This window comes from Protopterus annectens, chromosome 1.part2 (genome assembly GCF_019279795.1).
Source record: "Protopterus annectens isolate FY-2018-M chromosome 1.part2, PAN1.0, whole genome shotgun sequence".
In the NCBI taxonomy this organism is placed as follows: Eukaryota; Metazoa; Chordata; order Ceratodontiformes; family Protopteridae; genus Protopterus; species Protopterus annectens.
Window position 1 is genome coordinate 886,892,043 of NC_056727.1, and position 21,306 is coordinate 886,913,348.

General features: G+C 40.8%; 1 protein-coding gene across 2 annotated transcripts in view; it reads right to left on the reverse strand.

The window, feature by feature from the left end:
- The window catches only part of KIAA0319L (KIAA0319 like), a 1,767,873-nt gene that overhangs the window by 319,400 nt on the left and 1,427,167 nt on the right, over positions 1 to 21,306 (reverse strand). For both annotated transcript variants that reach the window (XM_044059462.1, XM_044059468.1), the window contains exon 15: positions 6,643 to 6,781. In XM_044059462.1, the coding sequence (XP_043915397.1) occupies positions 6,643 to 6,781 (139 nt within the window). The remainder of the gene's footprint in view (positions 1 to 6,642; positions 6,782 to 21,306) is intronic.

Genomic DNA, 21,306 nt, shown 5'->3' on the forward strand with positions numbered 1-21,306 from the left:
CCCACTCTGGAATTATAGACAAACTCACTAAACTAGATATAAATCCTTATGTCACAAGATGGGTTGCCAACTGGCTCACTGACAGAACCCACACTGTGAAAGTAGCAGACTCTAAATCCAACTTCAGACCAGTGATAAGTGGAGTACCACAGGGTTCAGTCCTAGGTCCTCTCCTGTTTGGTATCTACTTCTCTGAAGTACAGGCTAACACAGAAGGCCTTGGCTAACAAAGTTCGCAGATGACTGCAAACTAGGAGTCATAATCAAAACTCCTAATGATGTGGATATCCCACAAAAGGGCCTCACTGAGACAGATGCCTGGTGTCAAAGCCATGGCCTCAAGCTCAATGCCAAAAAGTGCACTGTCATCCCCTTTGGTAAAAACTCTGTACCCATGAACTACCACATAGGCGGTAGTCTACTTAACACCAAAAGTGTGATAAGAGACCTTGGGACACAGGTGGACAGTAGTCTCTCCTTTGATAATCACATTGCCACAGTAGTCAGGAGATCCTTCTACGTGGCACACCTCATCACAAAAGGTTTCTCATCCAGGAAAAAAAGAGGTCATTGTTCCCCTCTACTCATCACTCATTAGACATATTATAGAGTACAACGCCCCTTTTGGTATGTACCTCACAAAACATCTACAACAACTGGAAAGGCCACAGAAATACCTCACAAAGAGGATTACCAGCCTCAAACAGATGCCCTACGCAGACCGTCTCAAAAAACTCCAGCTTTACTCTGTCGAATAGCGCCTACTCAGAGGCGATCTCTGCCTAACATACAAAGCTATGTCAAACCCAGAGCTGTTGGACATGCTCCAAGTAAAGAAATCCCAATCCCTCTGAGCTACACGCTCTAGGGACCTAAACCCTGTCACCACAATAAAAGTACAGTTTTGTACCTACCATAAATGTAGATGTTCGAGGATCCATATTGCTGCAGTCCTAACTATTGGGTAGTCCGCTGTCCAGTCGGCCCGAATACCAAAGTATATGGCTGACGTCGGTCAGGGCGCATTAGACTGACGTCAGTACGTCAGGGTACTAATGCGCATGACCGACGCCATATCCTCAGTCTTTTCTTGCCCCAGATGTCAGAAGACCCTGAAAAGATAAGGCCAAAACCAAAAACTCCAAACATACCTGCACCAAAAATATGTACAATATATACAAAATTACTAGAAAATAACCTCACCTACACAACCACCCCTAAACACAGAGGGGAAGGAGGGAGGGTAAATTGGACTGCAGCAATGTGGATCCTCGAACATCTACATTTATGGTAGGTACAAAACTGTACTATGTTCTTCATTCCACATTGCTGCAGTCCTAACTATTGGGTAGAATCCCAAAGCAGAGGTAAGGGAGGCTGGCAAATCATAAGGAAGCAGGAACTGACAACATGCCTTGCAAAATAGCTGTGGCAAAACCAGCCCTAGACTTAGAGTAGAGAGGAAGGTGATAATGCTTAGAGAAAGTATGCACTGAACTCCAAGTAGCTGCCTCCAAAATATCCTTAGTTGCCACCCCCCTTAGAAATGCTGTAGAAGTGGCAGTAGCCCTAGTGGAATGAGGCCTAATCCCAACTGGAATCTCCTTGCCATGATGGGAATAACAAAATGCAATGCAAAACCCAATCCACCTAGAAATAATTTGTTTTGACACAGGTTTGCCCTCTTGAACCCAAAGCAAAAGAAACAAACAACTGCTGAGACTGCCTAAAATCCTTCGTCCTGCTCAAATAATAACGCAACTGCCTGTGTACATCTAAAGTGTGCAAAATCTTTTCCCCTTTATTTTGAGGATCTGCATAAAAAGTAGGCAAATGAATAGTTTGGTTTAAAGCCACACTAGAAACCACCTTAGGCATAAAGGAAGGATTAGTACGTAAAGATACCCTATCCTTATGAAAAATCAAAAAAGGCTCTACCGCCATAAGGGCCTGCAACTCAGAAACCCTTCTTGCAGAAGTAATGGCCAACAAAAAAGCAGTCTTCCATGACAAGTATTTCAATTCAGCAGTAGCCGCAGGCTCAAAAGGTTGTAGAGTAAGTTTCTCCAACACAAAATTGAGATCCCAAGCAGGAGTAGGAGCTCTACGTGGGGGTCTTATATTCTTTGCCCCTCTAAGAAATTGCTTGAACAAAGGATGCGAAAACAATGGTGGGTCACAATCATAGTGAGCTGAAATTGCTGCAGCATGAATCTTAATGGAAGAGAAAGACAAACCTTTGTCCAATAACTCAGTAAGATATTGAAGAGCCACACTTAAATTAGGCTCAGAAATCTCCAAATTGTTTGCTGCACTCCAAAATAAAAATCTCTTCCATTTTTCTGCGTACACTTTCCTTGTACTAGGTCTCCTGGCTTCCGTAATCACATTTAAAACTTGTTGAGGAAGTTGAGACCTGCTGTCTTTCAAAACAGAATATGCCAGGCTGTTAGATGAAGAGAGTGAAGCTTGACATTGAGCAGGTGACCGTCCCTCTGAGACAACAGGTGTGGAATCAAGGGTAAAGGCCATGGAGGCTTCCTTACCAGACTCCTCAGTAATGGGTACCAGTGCTGCCGAGGCCAATCTGGAGCTATTAAAATCATCCTTGGCTTGTCTTGTCTGACCTTTAGAAGCACCTTTGGAAGAAGAGGCAGAGGTGGAAAAGCATACACATGAAGATTTTTCCAACTGAAAGAAAGAGCATCCACTTTCCAAGCTGTGTGATGAAACCTCTTTGTGCAAAACTTTGGCAGCTGGTGGTTTAGTGGAGAAGCGAACAGATCTATGTCTGGAGTTCCCCATGACACTGTCAATTTTTGAAATACATGAAGATCCAGTTTCCACTCGTGGGGATCCATGATTTGTCTGCTTAACACATCTGCTAAGGAGTTCTGTGCTCCCGGCAGAAACCTTGCCTGAAGAGTTAGTTGCAAGCTGAGCGCAGTCTCCCATAAAATCATTGCTTGCCTGCACAATGGGTAAGAATGAGTTCCCCTTGTTTGTTGATGTACCACATGACAGTTGTGTTGTCTGTTAGAATCAACACCTGCCCTGGAAGAAGTAACTCCTTGAAAGCCATTAATGCAAACTGGACTGCTAACATCTCTTTCATGTTGATATGTAGATGCTGTAGTCTGGCAGGCCACTTGTCTTGTATCCACTTTCCATTTAGATGAGCTCCCCAAGCAATGTCTGAGGCATCTGTCGTTAGAATCTGACTCGCCTCTGGCCGGGTCACAGAGAGTCCCTTGTTTAGGTGACATTCCTGAGCCCACCACAAAAATTCCTTTTGAATGCAAGGTATTATTTGAATGACAGTGTCCAAATCCTGGCAGTGCTGTGTCCATACATTTTGAGATACCATTGCAGCTTCCTCATATGCAGTTTGGCATTGGGAAGCACCAGAATACAAGATGCCATGAACCCTAAGGCTTGAAGGACTGTCCTTGCAGTCAGCCCGGACTGAAGAGATAGCTGATGGAAGTAACTGGAAAGATTCTTTTGTTTGTCCGGGGTTAAAAGGCCATCTGGGCTGCTGTATTCAGTCTCACACCCAGAAAGCACATGTCTTGAGAGGGTACTAGACTGGACTTTACTTCGTTCACAGAATACCCTAGGCATCTTAGCACTGCTATGACATAATCCAAATGCTGTAGAAGGTCTTCCTTTTCTTGAGCTAGAATCAGGCAGTCGTCCAAGTAAGGATAGATTTGAATTCCTTTTAACCTGAAGTAAGCTATCACTGGAGCCAGAACCTTTGTGAATACTCTGGGCAGTGGATAAGCCAAAGGGCAATGCAGAGAACTGATAATGAGAATTTCCAGCTCGAAACGCAGATACTTCCTGCAACTTAGTCTTATAGGCACATGAAGGTAAGCTTCCTTGAGATCTAAAGTTACCATCCAGTGATCTTTGCCCAGCAGAGGTAAAAGCTGTTGTAACGTCAACATTTTGAACTTGGGAATGTCCAGATAAGTGTTGAGGATAGATAAATCCAAAATTGGTCTCCGTGGACGTGTTCCCCTTCTTGGTACTAGGAACAGGCGAGAATAAAATCCTAGGCCCCTTTCTGGTACAGGAACTGGCTGAATGGCCCCTATTTGGAGCAACAGAGAAATTTGCTTGTGAGCCTCTTTTCTTTGTAGAGGAGGAATGTCTGGCATGCCTTTGAAAGGAGGCAAGGTATGGAAATAAAACCTGTAACCGTGGTGAATGATATCCAGAACCCATCTGTCTTGGGTAATTAAATCCCAATTTTCTTTGAAAAGAGACAGCCTTCCTCCCAAAGGTGCTGCCAGGTGAGAATGTACTGGCAGCTGAAAAGGCAGGTCATTGGGTCTGCTTACGAAAGGACTGACCCCTGCCCTCACCAGAAGTCTGAGCAGGGGAACTCCTGTCCTAGGCCTAAAAGAACCTTGAGCTCTGCCCCTACCACGTCTAGACCTACCCCTAGACTGGGAATCATAAGCAGGATAAGTCCATCCCTTAGTAGGCCAATTTCTACTAAACTTGGAGGCTGCACCTGCAAAAATCCTTAACAGTTTGCATAGACTTAGCCTTGTCCTCCATTTTCTTTAAAACTGCTTCCACAGGCGAACCAAACAACACATCAGACTGCAAAGGAGCATCCAAAATCCTTGTTTTAACATGCTCAGCTAAATTCTGATCTCTCAACCAGGCATGCCTACGAAGAACAGAACCAGTGGCAGCCACCCTCGAGGAGGCCTGCACAGCATCAAAACCACACTGCAAGGAATGTTTACCCACCTGTTCAGACACATGAACTAAATCCTGCAACTCTTTACACTCAATACCTTCTGCCAGAGCATCCACCTTAGATTTCAATTGTGAAAGGAGGTAATTCTGATATTTTAACATGTGAAACTGACAATTCAATGCCCTCATGGCTAAAGTGGAAGAAGTATACACTTTCTTTCCCCATCTATCCAAAGCCCTTGCCTCCTTATCAGGAGGAACAGGATTTTTAACAACAGAGGCCTTCACCCCTTTAGGCCCCTGAGAGACAGTTTCCGGGTCTGCCCTAGGACTCTTAAAAAGATACTTATGAGCTTCAGGCACCCTATAGTACCTATCCGTTTAACTGGTGCAGGAGGCAAAGAATCAGGATTCAGGGAAGCCTCTGCAATAACATCTTCCACCACATTCAGAACCGGAGGTATAGCTAAAGGCCTATGCTGGGGTAAAACAAGAATTCCCTAAGCCTCTTCCTGGAATCAGAGAAATCTTGACCTTCCCATTTAAAATGCTCCCTCATGGAATGCAGAGTCTCTGAAAATGAAAAATCCTCAGGAGGAGAAGCTGAAGGAGTAGAATCATCCACATCAGAATCAGAATAAGGAGGATACTCCTGCAAGTCTTCAGCAAGACTCAGAAGCCTCGAACAGTGCTCAAAACTCTCAAACTCCGGTTCCACCCTAGGCCTCTTATCAGGCGGGGGCATACTACCTCTAATCATAGTAATCAAATCCTCTGCCATTTTAAGCATATGTTTTTAGGCAAAGACCCTGAAGCACTAGGAGAAACCCCACTGAAGCTACACTAGGCCTGCCTCTCAAAGAAGCCTTGGAAACAGAGGGGGAGGCTCTAACCACCTTAGGAAGAGAGGGAAGAACAGCCACCTGAGAAGCCCCCTCAGCCTGGCCTACTTCCTGAGAGGATACATCCTGTAACAATAAAGTCTCTCCCTGAGACTCTAAAGAAACACCTGGCAGAACCTCCGGCTCCACTGAGCCTTCTAAAGAACCGGCGTCAGGGACTGTCGGTTCTTCCATTCTAGGCTTTGCTGCTTTATCCTTGCGCTTTTTGCCCGAAGCGGGCGTCGGAGCATCCGACGGCATTTTATAGTTACAACGCTTCCCAAAAACTAACCTGGCACAGTCTAACCTTCTCTTAATAGTGCGTTTGTTAAATCTAGCACAAGAGCGGCATCCAACAACGTCGTGCTCAGGCCCTAAACAAGGTATACACAAAGTATGGTAATCCCTATGAGGTATCTGTTTCCCACAAGAAATACAGTTATTCACTTTTTCTGACATCCGGTTAAATACTGAGGCAAGAAAAAACAAAATATTCCCCAACGGGGTACTTAGCCAACTTTGATTCGGTCTGAAACTCTGACTTCAGAAACTTTCAGAACGCCAACCTGCACTCGCAAAATTGCTTCTGCATCGGACCATGCGGCAAAAAAGACTGAGGATATGACGTCGGTCATGCGCATTAGTACCCTGACGTACTGACGTCAGTCTAATGCGCCCTGACCGACGTCAGCCATATACTTTGGTATTCGGGCCGACTGGACAGCGGACTACCCAATAGTTAGGACTGCAGCAATGTGGAATGAAGAACATCAGAACATGCTGGAGGGATAGATTCCTGTCCCAGAGACTTCCATACTCTGGAACAATCTACCTATCTATATCAAACAAAGCTCCTCATTAGCACTCTTCAAGAAAAATTTTGACGATTGGATGGGAGACAGGGGATCACTTCTCTGCTTGACAAGGGCACAGGAAAATAATTTTCTTGGGTGGAAAAAACCAGGGTACCATTTGGCTAGGCTTATATAGGCCCTAGGGCTAATAGCCTAGTACCGACCTATGAACCTATGAACATACTCACCTCCTTTTACTTCAAGCGTTGCTCTGTCACTGTCGCTTTCACCATTGGCATCAGTCACTTTAAGCAGAAATGTGTATGTTCCTTCCACCAGATTGGAGATAAGAAGAACAGCTTGATGGTCAGAGCCATTTAGTACATCCTGTTAAGAAGTAACAAAGAATTTCAGTAAACGCAATTAAAGAACATAACAGATGCTTGAATACAAGTTCACTGCTGCAGGATCTTATTGGAACTCAGCCATCAGTACCTCTCAGATCAAATATTTTCAGCACTGGGACGTGTGTGTCAGTACATTTCTGTGGCATAGTTATTAAAAGGAGGGTGAACTACATTTTTTTTTTTGAGCCCAAGACAGAACCCTTGAGAAGTAAAAGAAAGGCCTTAAAATACCTAGCATAAAGCACTTAAAATAAAAAAAAGATATCAACTAATACAAGTTTAAAAAAAAAAACAACCCTCAACTCCTAACATAATGCCATATGTAACAACGAACCATAACAAACTACAACAATAGTACAACAAAACTAATAAGATGTATGTTACGGCAATGTCAACACTAACAATATACACAGACCACCAGCCCTATAAGGTATGTAAAATCAGTGAAGAAAACAGAATACGCGAGAGCTTTGTGGTGCTCTTATGTGCATTAAGAAGACGTTGAGCCTTGGGTGTTCGTTTAAGTAGTTTACTGTATAAAAATACATCAGGATGGATGGCAGGAACATTAAACTTAAACAAACTACCTGACTGACTATATACTTGCATGCTCACACTCTGGCTGCTCACACAAAATGGCACTCTTGCTTGCACATGCTCAGTACTTATAGGTATATGCTGGCTCACTGGAAAGTTTCTTAAAGGTATATCACACACACTGATCTACACCTTACCTTCAATGATTACAGAATACAGTCAAACATTTACTGTTATGGTGAATATATGTCCACCACTGTACTATGTTCCTCATACGGACAACAGGGTGATAATTTTTTGTTGGGAGAGTAGCAAGCATTGTACCCTGAGGCATCATGCCTTGCAGAAAAGTAGAGGAAAATTCTGCTTCTTCCCTAGAGCAGCCATTGAGTTTCCATGTTTACTGAATGTGTAATTGGTAATCCATGTCAGCTGTAGATGCACAGTCTCAGCAGGCATATTCTTGAAAAGTCTGCTTAGTTTTGGTATTGATGTGGTACAACAGGTTATCTGACAACATAAGGGACTTCAGTTAGCCAGCTACATGGAGTTTATTCTGTAAATATATGACAGTGCCCCCACCCAAAAATGAAAATGAAAAAAAATCAAACTGTCTCTGAAGTTTCTTTTGATGTAGTAGTGTCTTGGTTGTTAGACAACGCCCAACATACGCCATAAAACTTCTCCTTTATTCTTCTGTTTGGGGAAAAAAAGCCCTTACAGTTGCATGAAAGGGTTCGATGGAATATTAGAGACCTTCTTTGACATAAAATAAAGACTATTCTTTACAGAAATTGTGTTCCTCTGGAAGGTTATACAGCCCTCCTTGATTATAGTTCAAAAATGTTGTGACTGAGGTAACTATGACTAAGAAAAAAGTTATTCAAGGAAGTTCACTACAAATCTTGTACACATACAAGTTCAGAGAAAGGCAGTATTAAGTTCTCAGTCTTAAACTTTTAATTCCCTGCAAGGGGAAAAAAGAGATTTGAGACTTGCGAGGCTTAAAATGTATAACTACCTTTATCACCTATTTTGCTGCAAAGTGTGAGACTAAAAAAGACAGCACAGGTAATGTAAGCAGAAATGGTTACTGTTCCAGACTTAAGAACTACAAAAGCAGAGTTAAACACTGCAATGAGGTACTAACTATCTGAAGAAATTAACCTTCAGACAGACTTCTTTATTACTCTGATATCAGACAAAGTATACTCTTTTTAGATGCACAATATTTTCTAGTGGTAAGCATTACACAATCTCTTTCAGAATGGATAATACATCTAAGAAAAGTGAATGTTAGAAATCTGCATGGCACCACCCACTATACGAAAATGAAAGCTCTAAGGGGTCGGATTCAAAACTCTTTCTTCCTGGTGAACCTGGGGACTGCTGTCAAGTAAGGTTACAGGCTGACACCTGAAGGCTGCATGGAATGATGAATGAGGGCTGTTTTTCCCACAAAGGAGCAATAAGAATTAGCTTTGCTTTGTCTCATTTTACCTTTGAAAATTGTCTTTTTATTAGAGGAAGTGGAAGTAAAGTACACTTGTAACAACTGATGGAGAAGGCTTTAGATGACCAAGTTCTGCTGTGGGGGAACCAGAAACAAAACAGGAAGATGAATGTTTACATAACATGCAAACTTAAGTCAACATTTGGAAAACCCCACAGTTTGCTGACTCCACTCAAAGGAGATGGTAATTTCCCTGCTAAGGGAACCAGCCAGTTTGTTCCGTCCCCTGGCTGCTCCTTCATCAGTAGGCTTGCTGTGTTGGGAAGGTGGAGCCATTCCACAACCAGTTAGTCTGGCTTACCACCATACTGAGGCAGGATGGAAACTCAAGTGCCCTGGCTTTGCACAACAATCTGCTCTCTCTCTTCCCCAGTGTAGAGGGCATCACGCTGAACAATGCAGGGATTTTTTTTCTAGCCCTAACTTCCCTCCAGCATAATGATGAGTAATTGTCAGGACAGACAGGCTACGAGGATTGTGAAGTGTGTGTGCTCTGACTTAGACCCATAAAACAGTCACACTTTCTCTGTTTCTCTTGTCCCCTCAGCTTTGGATTTTTGCAACAACAGACTGTCCCTCATTCTACTTCCCCCCAGGATAGGTACACATCCATCCTCCCTGTCTACTGCTTTTGCTTACTGAGAAGTTTGCACATATTTTTAGTGTATGTGCTATATCCTGAGGCTAGGTGATCAATTCTTGTTTAATGGTAAATTACATTCCCATCTGAGCCACTAATCAAACTCAGGTTATGTAGACTGCAGTCAGAGCTTTATCCCTCTGTATCACTGTCAAGGCTGGATTCAGTTCTTTCTGTTTGAGTGACTGCTAATGTTTTTCTTTTGTTGAATGAAGTGTCTGGAGCTGAAGATGACTGCTGTTTTCATAAGCTCAAAGATGAGATGTTACTTTTATAACAGTTGGAAGTTTTGCTACTTTGTTCAGTTTATCTGTTAATCAGACAGTGTTCTATACACAGAGACCACCAGCAAGTCACAATTATAAGCAATACATAAAAGAAAAATTTTAGATGCCTTTCTGAATACTTCAATTTTTCCAACTCTATGACTTTCCTAACAAATGACTGCTCTTTCTCAAGTTGTCTGAGACACCGTGTTCAAAGGCTACATAATGCCTCAGTGCAATAGAGTAGCAAAGGTGGGGTGGTGAGAGAGGCAACTGCCCTCAAAGCAAAGTGTTGGGGCCGTGGTCAGTCTATCTTGATATCTATTGCAATACTGGCTTTTAAAAGCTGATATTGTATTTGGGTCTTGTATTTGCTACAGTTTAAAAATTAGAAACATTTTTAAACTAAAATCTCAGTGCTGTAGCACTCCATGTAGGTAGGATATAAACTGTAGCAAATGTCTACTACATTGTAGTAGGCAGCTTTCTACAATTTATAAGAAGATTTTTTTTTAACTAAAACATGAGCACCATAGCGCTCCATGTAGGCAGGGTATAAACTGTAGCAACTGTTTGCTGCATTTATAGCAAGCACTTTGCTACAGTTTATAAGAATAAATTCTTATTTATTTATTTATGTTAATAAAAAGGGAGAAGGGTTGGAGCATGGTGAGAAATGGGACCTGAACAGATGGGCAGGAGACGGTAGTGGTGCGTGTTGTACATCTGGCCATCTGGTTGGTGTGGCAATAGAAGGAACATCTGTTTTTTTTTTTTGCTTCTCTATGGAAGAGCCTGGGGGTGTGTGGATAATACAGATACAGCAAAGTGCATTTTTTCTGCTCTTCACTTGAAGAGCTGAGGGGGTGAGGCACTGGTTCATGGTATCGGCCCAGGGTGCTGGCTGTGCAGCTATGCGTCTGCATCAGGGTATTCAATTATATTCTGGATCAGTGAGATTTAAAGTGGTACACTGATTTTCCTGAGTTCCTAGACATGCTCTTTAGAATTATAGAGGCTACAGACTACGAATTTCTGATTCTGGTAAATACAAACTACTTTGAGTCTAAATTGCTGTTTACTATTGTCACTAGAACATTAATGATGGGTGTTATTTTTTTTTATTCTCTGACCATTTGTTTTACAACTATAATGTGTGCCCTATTTGCAAAGTCTTGTAATGCTTTGTTCACTGGCACTAAAGGTTAGGTCATTACTACTGTAACAGGTGGTGTAGTTTTTGTAGGCCACCTTGCAGAAAACGGGATGACTGTTGGAGAGGATAAAAATAACTGTATTAGCTAGTTTGCAGAAAGCAGTTTACCTGGTTATCCACAAACAAACCACTTCACAACTTTATAGCCAAGAAAAAAAGTCCAAAAAGTAGTAGTTCCCAATAAGCGACCTTATCAGACACACCACTTGTAATTCCTGTTGGAAGAGACAACAATCCTCCACTCTGACATATTATGCCTTGTTGTCTAACCAGTATTTAAAGTACTGAATTCTGTATGACATATAGTACTGAACAGTTCATAGTTCATGCCAGTGTCAATGACTTGAGGTGAACTTCCCTGGACTATATGAAGGGAGACATGATGGAGCACTCGCACTGTGTGTCGAAAGCAGGTATGGGCCTAACACTGAGTAGCATTCTACCTTCTCCAAAGATGATGCTGCGATATGAGTAAAAAATAACTGACTTCAATAAATGGCTTAGTTTTTGGTGTCATTCAAAGGGAGTCCAATATTTCTAAGCCTGGGCAGATACAATCAACAGAGTAATTCCGAGAATGTTACACAGCTTGTCACAGAAATAAGCAAAACAACTCTGGAGCTTAATAAAATCTACTAAATCCAAGTTTGAGGCTAAAATAGCTACCCAAGCCAAAGACAGTCACAAGCTATGTTAGTTATGTTCGCAATCTTAAAAGAACAATGCAGCAATGCACTGATCTGATTGTGAAAGAAGTTATCTACACTGACACTGAATATAAAGCATACATACTGGCTGATAAATTTAGTTCTAACCCTACCCCTCTCTCCCCTCCATCTGCCCCTCAAGATATACCTGAAACTGTCTCACCTCCAGCTATCTCACAAGACCAAGTCCTAACAGTGTTTGATGGGTCCTGACAATATCTCTAGATGCATTTTAAATAGCATGATTTAGCCAAACCCCTAACAACATTGTTTAATCTCAGGCTCCATACAGGTGTTGCACCAAGGTAATGGAAAACACCCGCAGTCATTCCCTTGCATAAGGGAGGACCTTCCACAGACCTATGTAATTATAAATCCTTAAGTCTGATCAGCCTCATATGCAAAGCCATGAAAGACTTATCATTGAAATAATTAATCAGGGCATAAGGAACCTCCAAACACTGGGCCAGTCTCAGGTTTGTATTTGTTAAGGGCAGGTCATACTTACTCAACCTGGTGGATTTTTTGAAAAGGTCACCAAAGCAATGGATGAAGACATAATAATGGTACACACTGCATACCTTGACCTGTCCAAAGCTTTTGACATAATTTCCCACTCAGGAATAATGGAAAAGCGAAATAAACTGGGAATAAACCCCTATGTCAGTTGCTGGATTAACAACTGGTTCATAAATGGGACACAGATATCAAAATAAGGAAGTTACCACCAGAAAGAGACCAGTCACCAGTGGAGTTCCCCCCAGGGTTCTGTGCTGGGTCCTTTCTATTTGGCACTTATTTTTCTGAAGTAAAAGCCAATACTAAAGGTATCTGGCTGACTAAGTCTGCAGATGACTACAAGCTAGAGCAGTCACTGAATCCCCAAATGACATCTACCACATGATGTTATGAGGGCTCTTCAGTCCATTATACCAGGCAAATATAAATATGAGTTAGTGCTATAACATATGAGGATGGGGTGGGAGTGAAAGACATATGGTAATAAATCCTATAGGACATGCAAAGAGACATGCTGTTCCTCACCATGCATGTGTCAAACACAGTACAACTGCTCTTAAGTAGAATCTTGCTGTGTTCAAGAATGACACCTAAATGCAAAGAAAAGCTAATTGAATGCAACGACTGGCTAAGTAGTTTGTGTAATTCAGTGGGGGGGGGGGGGTCCAGCATGGAATGAGACTGCAGGCAAACCAACTTGCTTAACAAAAGATGACCTATACCTCTTGTACTATCCCTTCCACTTACTGGTCAAAGCCCTTGCTGCCCCCTTAATGTATTTTCCAAGTAACTGGACATCCCAACAAAACAGACATAAGTAAGGTACAGTAGTTTCTAAATTTGATTATATCAAAGCAATTCTTCTCAATGCCAGAAATCTACATAAACTGTCTGAACTTGAGGTTCTCCTTTAACTTGATCACATCCATGCTTGCGTTAAAAGTCAGATATGGTTTAATTTTAAGGGTAATAATACTCCCTTATTAATGGTGTGAGGAAGCCACCGTGGTGCAGCGGTAGCGTTGTCGCCTCACAGCAAGAGGTTCTCCTATTCAATTCTCGGCTGGAGCGCCTTCTGTGTGGAGTCTGCATGTCCTCCCCATGGTCGAGTGGCATTTGAAACACATGCGTGAATGGGCGTGCCTTCGTTGAAGGTTGGGCGTCGAGCTGGCACCTCAGCACCATAAAAATCTACTGCCAATCATTAGTGGACCAGAGTTCCGCTATGGCAACCCCTAACCGGGAAAAGCCGAAAGAAGAACTCCCTTATTAATGGTGTATAGTGCTTACCATGTATTCAGACCTGCAAGGAGGCATCTTTCTCAGAAAGAATATCACCTCAAGGCAGATTCCTCATGATCAACAAATCAACCTTATTGAACTCCCAACAAACTACATAAAATAAGTTATTAGCGTACTGCCTATTATGTCCCCATATTTTCAAGACAGATTTCTAAAGGTATTCAAAGAACTACTCATAATGAAACATATCTTTAGGATAAGTTACTTCAATTATCCATCACTAAACTGGTGTACCTATACTTCAACAGCTGTGCATGCAAAAGACTCCCGAACATGATAAACAATTTCCTGAACAAACAGTAAGCCAGCCCACTAGGAATAGGAACATTCTTGACCTATGTACCAACATATTCACATACCACCACTATGATATCTCATCTTTTGGCTAAATGTGATCATAAATTTGTTCTCCTTTAAAATCTCTAGTACTCCCACAGGGAATAACTGTATTTAAGAACTTCAAGCAAACTAACTTAACCCCAAACTCTCTGATGAGCATTAGGAATTTACTTGCAATATATTCAGTTTAAATGCAGCTTCAGGTGTAATTTATGCAACTAAGTTTTATTCCAACCTCCAGAAATGCAAAGATCTAGAAATCCTACAAGAACCACATAAAATGAGAAATTTAAAAGCAAACCACCTTAGACGTCCAACACTGTAAAACAAGCTCCATAATAAAAGGAAAAACATTCTAAAGTCTAACTCTACCCACATTAAAGACCATCAAAAAAGAAGTGAACTTGAACCTTACATCAGGAAAATCAAACCAAAACATGAACTAAAACTAGCTTATGAAACCCAAAACAATTATAAGTCATTTAATTTCACCAAAAAACTAACAAAAATTACACCCAGCGCTGTTTCAAACTATTCCAAAATGGCACCACCCACTCTGACTTTAAAAGACATAGCCAATTTACTTCCAGATAAATACTTGAGCTCCTGAGTCCTTTATTTCCCCCACCAAGATCCTAAAGGAACATATTCTAAATGTGCTAAGAAAGGCCAAAACTACTTCAATAGGCCTAGGCAATATACATGGATAGCTAATAAATTATGTCAAACATGCTACTGCATAAGCCTTTCTGAGCTTGTTTAATTTAAGCTTAATCACATGGTATGTCCCTGAAGTATGGAGAATGGCTGCTGTGAAGCTCATACACAAAGAGGGCCCTAGTACTGCAGCCAAAGAACTGCAGACCATCAGCCTAGCAAATATGATTTGTAAAGTCATGAAGCACATCACATCTGACTTCTTAGGCTAAGTCATCCACAACCTCATACAATCTGACACTAAAAAAATTGGGTTTTAAAGATAGATCATATCAACTTTATTTAGTAAACTTCTTTGAAAATGTCACAGATACACTACATACTGGTCGCTCAGTCCACACTACATATATGGATCTGACCAAAGCATTTGACACCATATTTGCTGCTTTTCCAAATAAGCTAACAACCTCAAATTCAGATGCTTACATGGTAAGGTAGACAACAAATTGATGGAAAAACAAAGATAGGGTGAGAGATGCCACTTCCCATAGCAGATAACTAATGGTGCATTTCAGGGTCTGGGCTTAGTACTGTGTCCCTTCTTTTTAGCAATTCCTTCTGTGACCTCCAAGCTGTAAACCCAGACTAACAGCTAACTAAATTTGCCAATGATTGAAAGCTGGGTGTTTCTGTTAGATCACTCCCACAGTAAAGCATCACTGCAGCATGAAAGAATCCTTGCAAACCAATGGTGTACAGAAAATGGGCCAAGATTAAATACAAAAAGTGAGCTATTGTTACAGCTCACAAGCAGTTCTCACCTGCAGCTTACAGCATCACCAATACCAAACTATAAACTGATACAGATGTCAGTGATCTTGGCACTTTGGTTGACAACTCCCTCTTCCTTCACCACCACTGTAGCATTAGTAGTTAGAAAACGTCTTCCATCCGGCCCATCTGATATCTAACAACACAGCGTCTAGATCTAAAGATGTTATAATTCTCCTCTGTACTCAGCTCTAATCAGACCAAATTACAAAACGCAATGCAATCTTGAATACGCATCTATCCAGGTATTTCATGCAGTCAGAAAGGATACAGAAGCTCCTATCAAAACAGCAGCTAGTCTAAAACGCTGTACCAAGACAGGCTTGAAGACTTCTCTTTATCCTTATACTCTGTCTCTGTCCTGCATCGGGGGCCTGTCTCACATTTAGGACCCCCACTCTCCTTGTACTGCTGCATGACAAACAGCTCTTCAACCACTTGAACAAAGGATTCAAACCCCCACCAACACAGAGATAAAACGTGTTGGAGGGATATAATACTCAATTTTTACACCATCTCTGGAAATCAACCATACAATTAAAACAGACAGAGTACCCTTCAAGATAAGCAAATTCGTTCCTGGCCTAATCTGTTTAACTCTCCTGGAAACAGGAGGAACAACATGAAGATGGGTACTGGCAAGGCAGAGATGGTCTCTAGACTTATCTGCCTTCTACCCTCCTATAGTCATATGATACTAATGCAAAAGTTAGAAATATAGAACTCACTGACAGCATCCTGAGCAGATTTATTTGGATCACAGAGGACAATATCTCTGTGTGTTCTCCAAATTATGCCATACATTGCATCTTAATTGTTATTGGCAAAATATAAAAAGGACTATTTATTTATGACCGAGTCTGATTATAGGTTCATTAATAAGTACTAGACTAGCTGCGCTTTGGGGTCATTTTAAGCCTATCCAATTTCCCTTTTTGTGCTCGAAATAACCTATCCTATTTAGTTAAATACTGGTCTTACCCATCCCAAGATCAACAATTATTTATTTCCCCTATTGAGAATAACTGGGATCATACCATAGATAATTTGAGGGGACCTATGCATGGAATAAAGCATTTAGGAGCTGCTTCTGTCCATTACTAGAGCAGGGAGCAGTCCAGGAGTAAATTTTCTGCTTCCCATCCACAAATCAATGTTGTGCTTGAAAATGGACAGGGATGAACTTTGTTTCATTTGGATGTGAAGTATATTTCAGAACAGCAGTATCCTTTGCGAGATATACCTGTCCCTCCAAACTAAACCCTCAAAGTAATTTCTATATTTAGGTTTATTTATTTATTGACATCTGATAACCGGGTAGGTGGGCTGTTCACTATACCCTTTACAGCCATAACCTGAGCCCATAAGGGTAACAGTTTGATATATCAAATATTCAGACATATCACACTAGTTGTAAAAGCAAACTATTTATAATACAGATAAATCACAGAGTGTAGTAACACACTTCTATAGCTCTGTAGGTGACATAATTAGTGTATAGTAGATTTCTACAGTATATTTGATACCACCAAAATTAATACTATACTACCAATTTCTAGTCCCAAGTTGTTTTCTAGGCATTTGCCATATCCCAGCAGACCTGCAACAATGAAAGAAAATGTGCCTTGAATATGTGACATGAATTCTGGGTTTTTAAACCAAATTTCAGTAATGGCACAGGCAGGCACTTTACTTTCCAAGCAGAACAACGCCTCCAAGTCATCAACAAATTACATGAAAAAGGTCAAGATGTGATTTATCTCAAGTTTCTGGGAAAAAGCAACTTGACTGTTCAGTATATTAAGAAACACAGAAAAAATGATGAGCATCAATATCTGCAACTCCCTTCTGAATAAGGTACTATATTCAAACAACTAAATTCATTACAAACAACTACACATCAAAGCTTGTAAGTTTAAGACTGGGAAAATGACAAACTATCTTATCGTGCCAGTTAGTATCATACATGGAACTTTCCCTAAGTAATCAAACACAGTGTGCATTACAATAATGAACGTAAGATAGTTACAGTGTTCAGAGTATGAATAGGACAGGTCTCTTCTGAGATTGTACAATAATGACATAACTGCTGCAAGAAACTAGACCATTAGGTCAACATCTAGAAAATACTCAGATACTGCAACCCAAGTACCCTGTTCAACTGATCATTATCATGGGAATGCATGTAGTGAAAAACAGAATCCACAACACTTTGCACTGCTGAGTGGGCTATGGGAAGTTTTTTTTTTTTTTTTAATGCAGGATTCATCTCAGCTACTTCTGTGCTGAACAGAAATAGAAGTAAACAGTGCAAACTACATTTGTTGCAATGACTGTGTTCATTTACTGGAGTTAGAAATATCTGAAATAAGTGCAACAGAGTACAAACATGTACCAGTCAGTAATGGTAAAAGACCATAACCAAGTTTGTGGTAACAGCATCCATTCAACAGTCAATAGAGACACTCAGTATGATACAATCTGTCTCTTAGAATCATAGGAATACAAGGCAAATGACTCACAAGACCATTCACGTTGCCAATCACTTTCCTCATGCTCTACCAACACCCTTCTCTAGAAGGGCAAACAGGTCAGTCTTAACAAAAATTTATGGGTACTCATCCAATCATCCAGGTTATTTTGACGGATGCCTGATGTCACTTTGTTTAACCTGCAGGGGAAGTCAATGACCACATCCCCCAAAGAAGGGGCAAGAAAGAATAATCACTCACTTCTGGCTCATATCGCTATCATACACTGTAACAGAGCAATTTCAATGGAGTTGTGTAAAGAACACAGTCTGAGGAAATAAAAAAACAGTATTAACTACAAGGATGTGTGTCACAATGCAGAAAGTGAAGTGACATGTATTTAACAAATCTTATTAAAACATGTACAAAATAGCTCTTATACAAGACTGCTTTTAAGAAAAGGAAAAAAAATTATCCTAAGCAGAAATGTGTTAATGAAGACTTAATGTTTGCAGGCAGTCATATGGTCACCAAGAAACTGTACACACTCAAATTTCCAAAGTGTGACAATATGCAATACCAGTAGGTTTCAATACAGTCCTGAATTCTGAATGAGCAAAAAGAACTGCTAAAAATCTCTTTGAAATTGATGTTATTTCCAGCGGAGTGACAGACGACAGGCTTAGCATCTTCAGGTCTCAGATATGGGCTCAGGGGACAAACCTGAATGACGATGTAGTCCAATAGGCCTTCTGAAGTACTAATGTATTTTCTCTCTCCTACAACACAATAGTAAAGAAAGTTAGTCTGCAGGGGATCTACAGTGGACATCAAGGCAACCCACTGATGGAGCACATCTGCAGGCCAACAGCCAATGGTTAAATGAACCTAATCAGTCCTTCAGGAAAGGAACTTACTTACCAAAGCCAGATCCTGAGGTGAACAATCAACCTGCTTCACAGTTTTTGGATTTCTTATCTAAGCTAAAGACCCTCTGTTTCTTTTTCTATGTTTACTCTTGCAATCTCTTGCATTCTGTAAATATTTTTGTTAGCTACAGCGTTCACTGTAGATAAACAGAAACTGAAAGTGTAGCACAAGGAAAAGAAGAAAGACCTTGCAACTTTCTGTACCCTAAAAATGTCTTCACTCTATTATCCTCTCCCAGTTAAAGCCTCCTTATTAGATGTACAGATTTATATGTATATGTTTGTCTGTGTGTGACACACACACACACACACACACACACACACACATATACATACAAGCACACATATCTTAATCTATAACCCCTTTCTCACATTTTCGCACATGGGGTCAGGGTATCAATTCGACAGTGGCAATCATCTAGAGGTAGTGTTTACACCATCGGGTGGTTATACATCCGTCTATATTATATATATATATATATATATATATATATATATATATATATATATATATATATATTTCATACACATTTACATAGATGTCCTACTAATTATCGTACTCTTACAACATCGACAAACATGGGCAGAGTCATGTCTTACCGAATACTCACTGTGTTGAAACATCTAATCATCGAATCTGAGCTTATTGTACACATCTTAGCATGTTCTTCTGCTAGCTTGTGATAGCTGTTGCTGACTTTGCCTTCATATATCAGGGTCATGCTTGTTGCTCGTAGCAATGTCTTCCTTGAGTGATAACACTACTTTTGTGAGCTCTGGTGTCATGGGATCTATGTATGGCACTGTGAGGTATGCTTAACACTGCTGCATAGCTGTACACCTGTGAGTGGGAAAACAAAGGTATAAAGTACTAGGCCTGTTGCAAGAAGTTACAAGCATAAAGGCTGTGCAGTTCCTATGGGTAACCATTTGAAATGCCAAGGCCAACAAGAGAGAGTCCCAAAATACAGAGACTGAATGGCCAAAAGAACAGAATTACATGTATTAAGTCCAAGATAACATTCCTTGGAATATTCCCTTTTCTTCAAAGTACGGCAATTTCGGAGTTGGTATCTATAAGTTTGGGGGGGGTGCTTGTTGCTCGTTCATCTCTCACACATAAGCTGAAGTGTTTCCTTCTGTTGATGTGACTTAGTACTATCACACACTGAACAAGATGAAAGTGCTCTCTCAATGTGTTGTGAAATAGAAGGCCAAAATACTAGTCCTCTCACCCTTCTTTTGGTAGATTCGGTTCTTGAGTGACCATGATGCAAGACAGTAATGTACTCGTGTTGCAAGGACTTTGGAAAAATTACTTTTGGAACTTTCATTATGATACCTTTGCCAGCCAAAATCTCATCACTGTACGGAAAATAAGGTTGCACTTCTTAAGGTAAACTAGATTGCTCTGATGGACATCCTTGATTACTAAAGTGGTTGAGCCTCAATAAAACTGGATCTGTGGCTGTGTGACCTCTCAGCTCAGCAAGACATGTGGGAAGAAAAATTTCTCACTTCCATGACTTCAAAATCAAGGTTCTCATAATAGTGCTGTTCTGTGGTATTTCTGGGCGATGTGGATAATTTATCAGCAAGATAAAGAAGTTTGCCTTTCTTGTAGACAAGACTGAAATTGTACTTCTACAATCTCAGCATCATATGTTGTAGTTGGGCTGGAGCTGAATGCATTGGCTTTCTCAAGATAGTGACTAATGGTTTGTGAGCTGTTTCGATCTGGATGGGTCTACCATAAACATAATCATGGAACTTTGAACATGCAAACACAATTGCCAAAAGCTCTTTCTCGATCTGGGCATACTGCAATTCAGTTTGGGTAAGAGTTTTCGATGCATAGGCAACAGGTTGATCCTCTTGTAGAATGACTGCATCAAGCCCAAATTTTGAAGCATCACAGGAAAGTGTAACTGGTTTGTGAACATCACAGTATCTGAAAGTTGGTGGACTAGCAATTCTCCGTTTCAAGACATCAAATGCTCTTTGGTGTTGCTCTAACCAACACCAGGATAGAGCTTTTACATGTCAGCTCTCTGAGTGGTGGTGAAAGTTGGCTCAAGTTTGGAATGAACTTGCCTAGGTAGTTGACCATGCCAAGAAAATGTTTCAGGGCTGGAACATTGTCTAGAGCTGGCATCTCGAGAATGGTTGTTTGTTTCGAAGGGTCTGGTCGTAAGCCCGTACTCATAAATAAATGACCAACATAAGTAACTTCTTGCAGCCTGAATTTGCATTTGTGTGGATTGAGCTTAAGATTCACTTGACATGCCCTTTCTAGAACTTTTCTGAGGTTTCTGTCATGTTCAGCTTCATTTTGATCTCCTACAATTATGTCGTCTACTATGATAGCACAAGGATACCCAGAAAAAATTAGCTCCATTGCATGCTGAAAGACTTCACTTGCAGAATTTATCCTAAATGGCATTCTCAAAAATCTGTACCTGACAAACGGAGTACTAAAAGTAGTGAGCAATGAGGGTTTTTTTTTTTGTCAAGCTGAATTTGCAAAAATGAACTCTCTGCATCTGAGACAGAAAAAATAGTGGCATTTAGTATTACA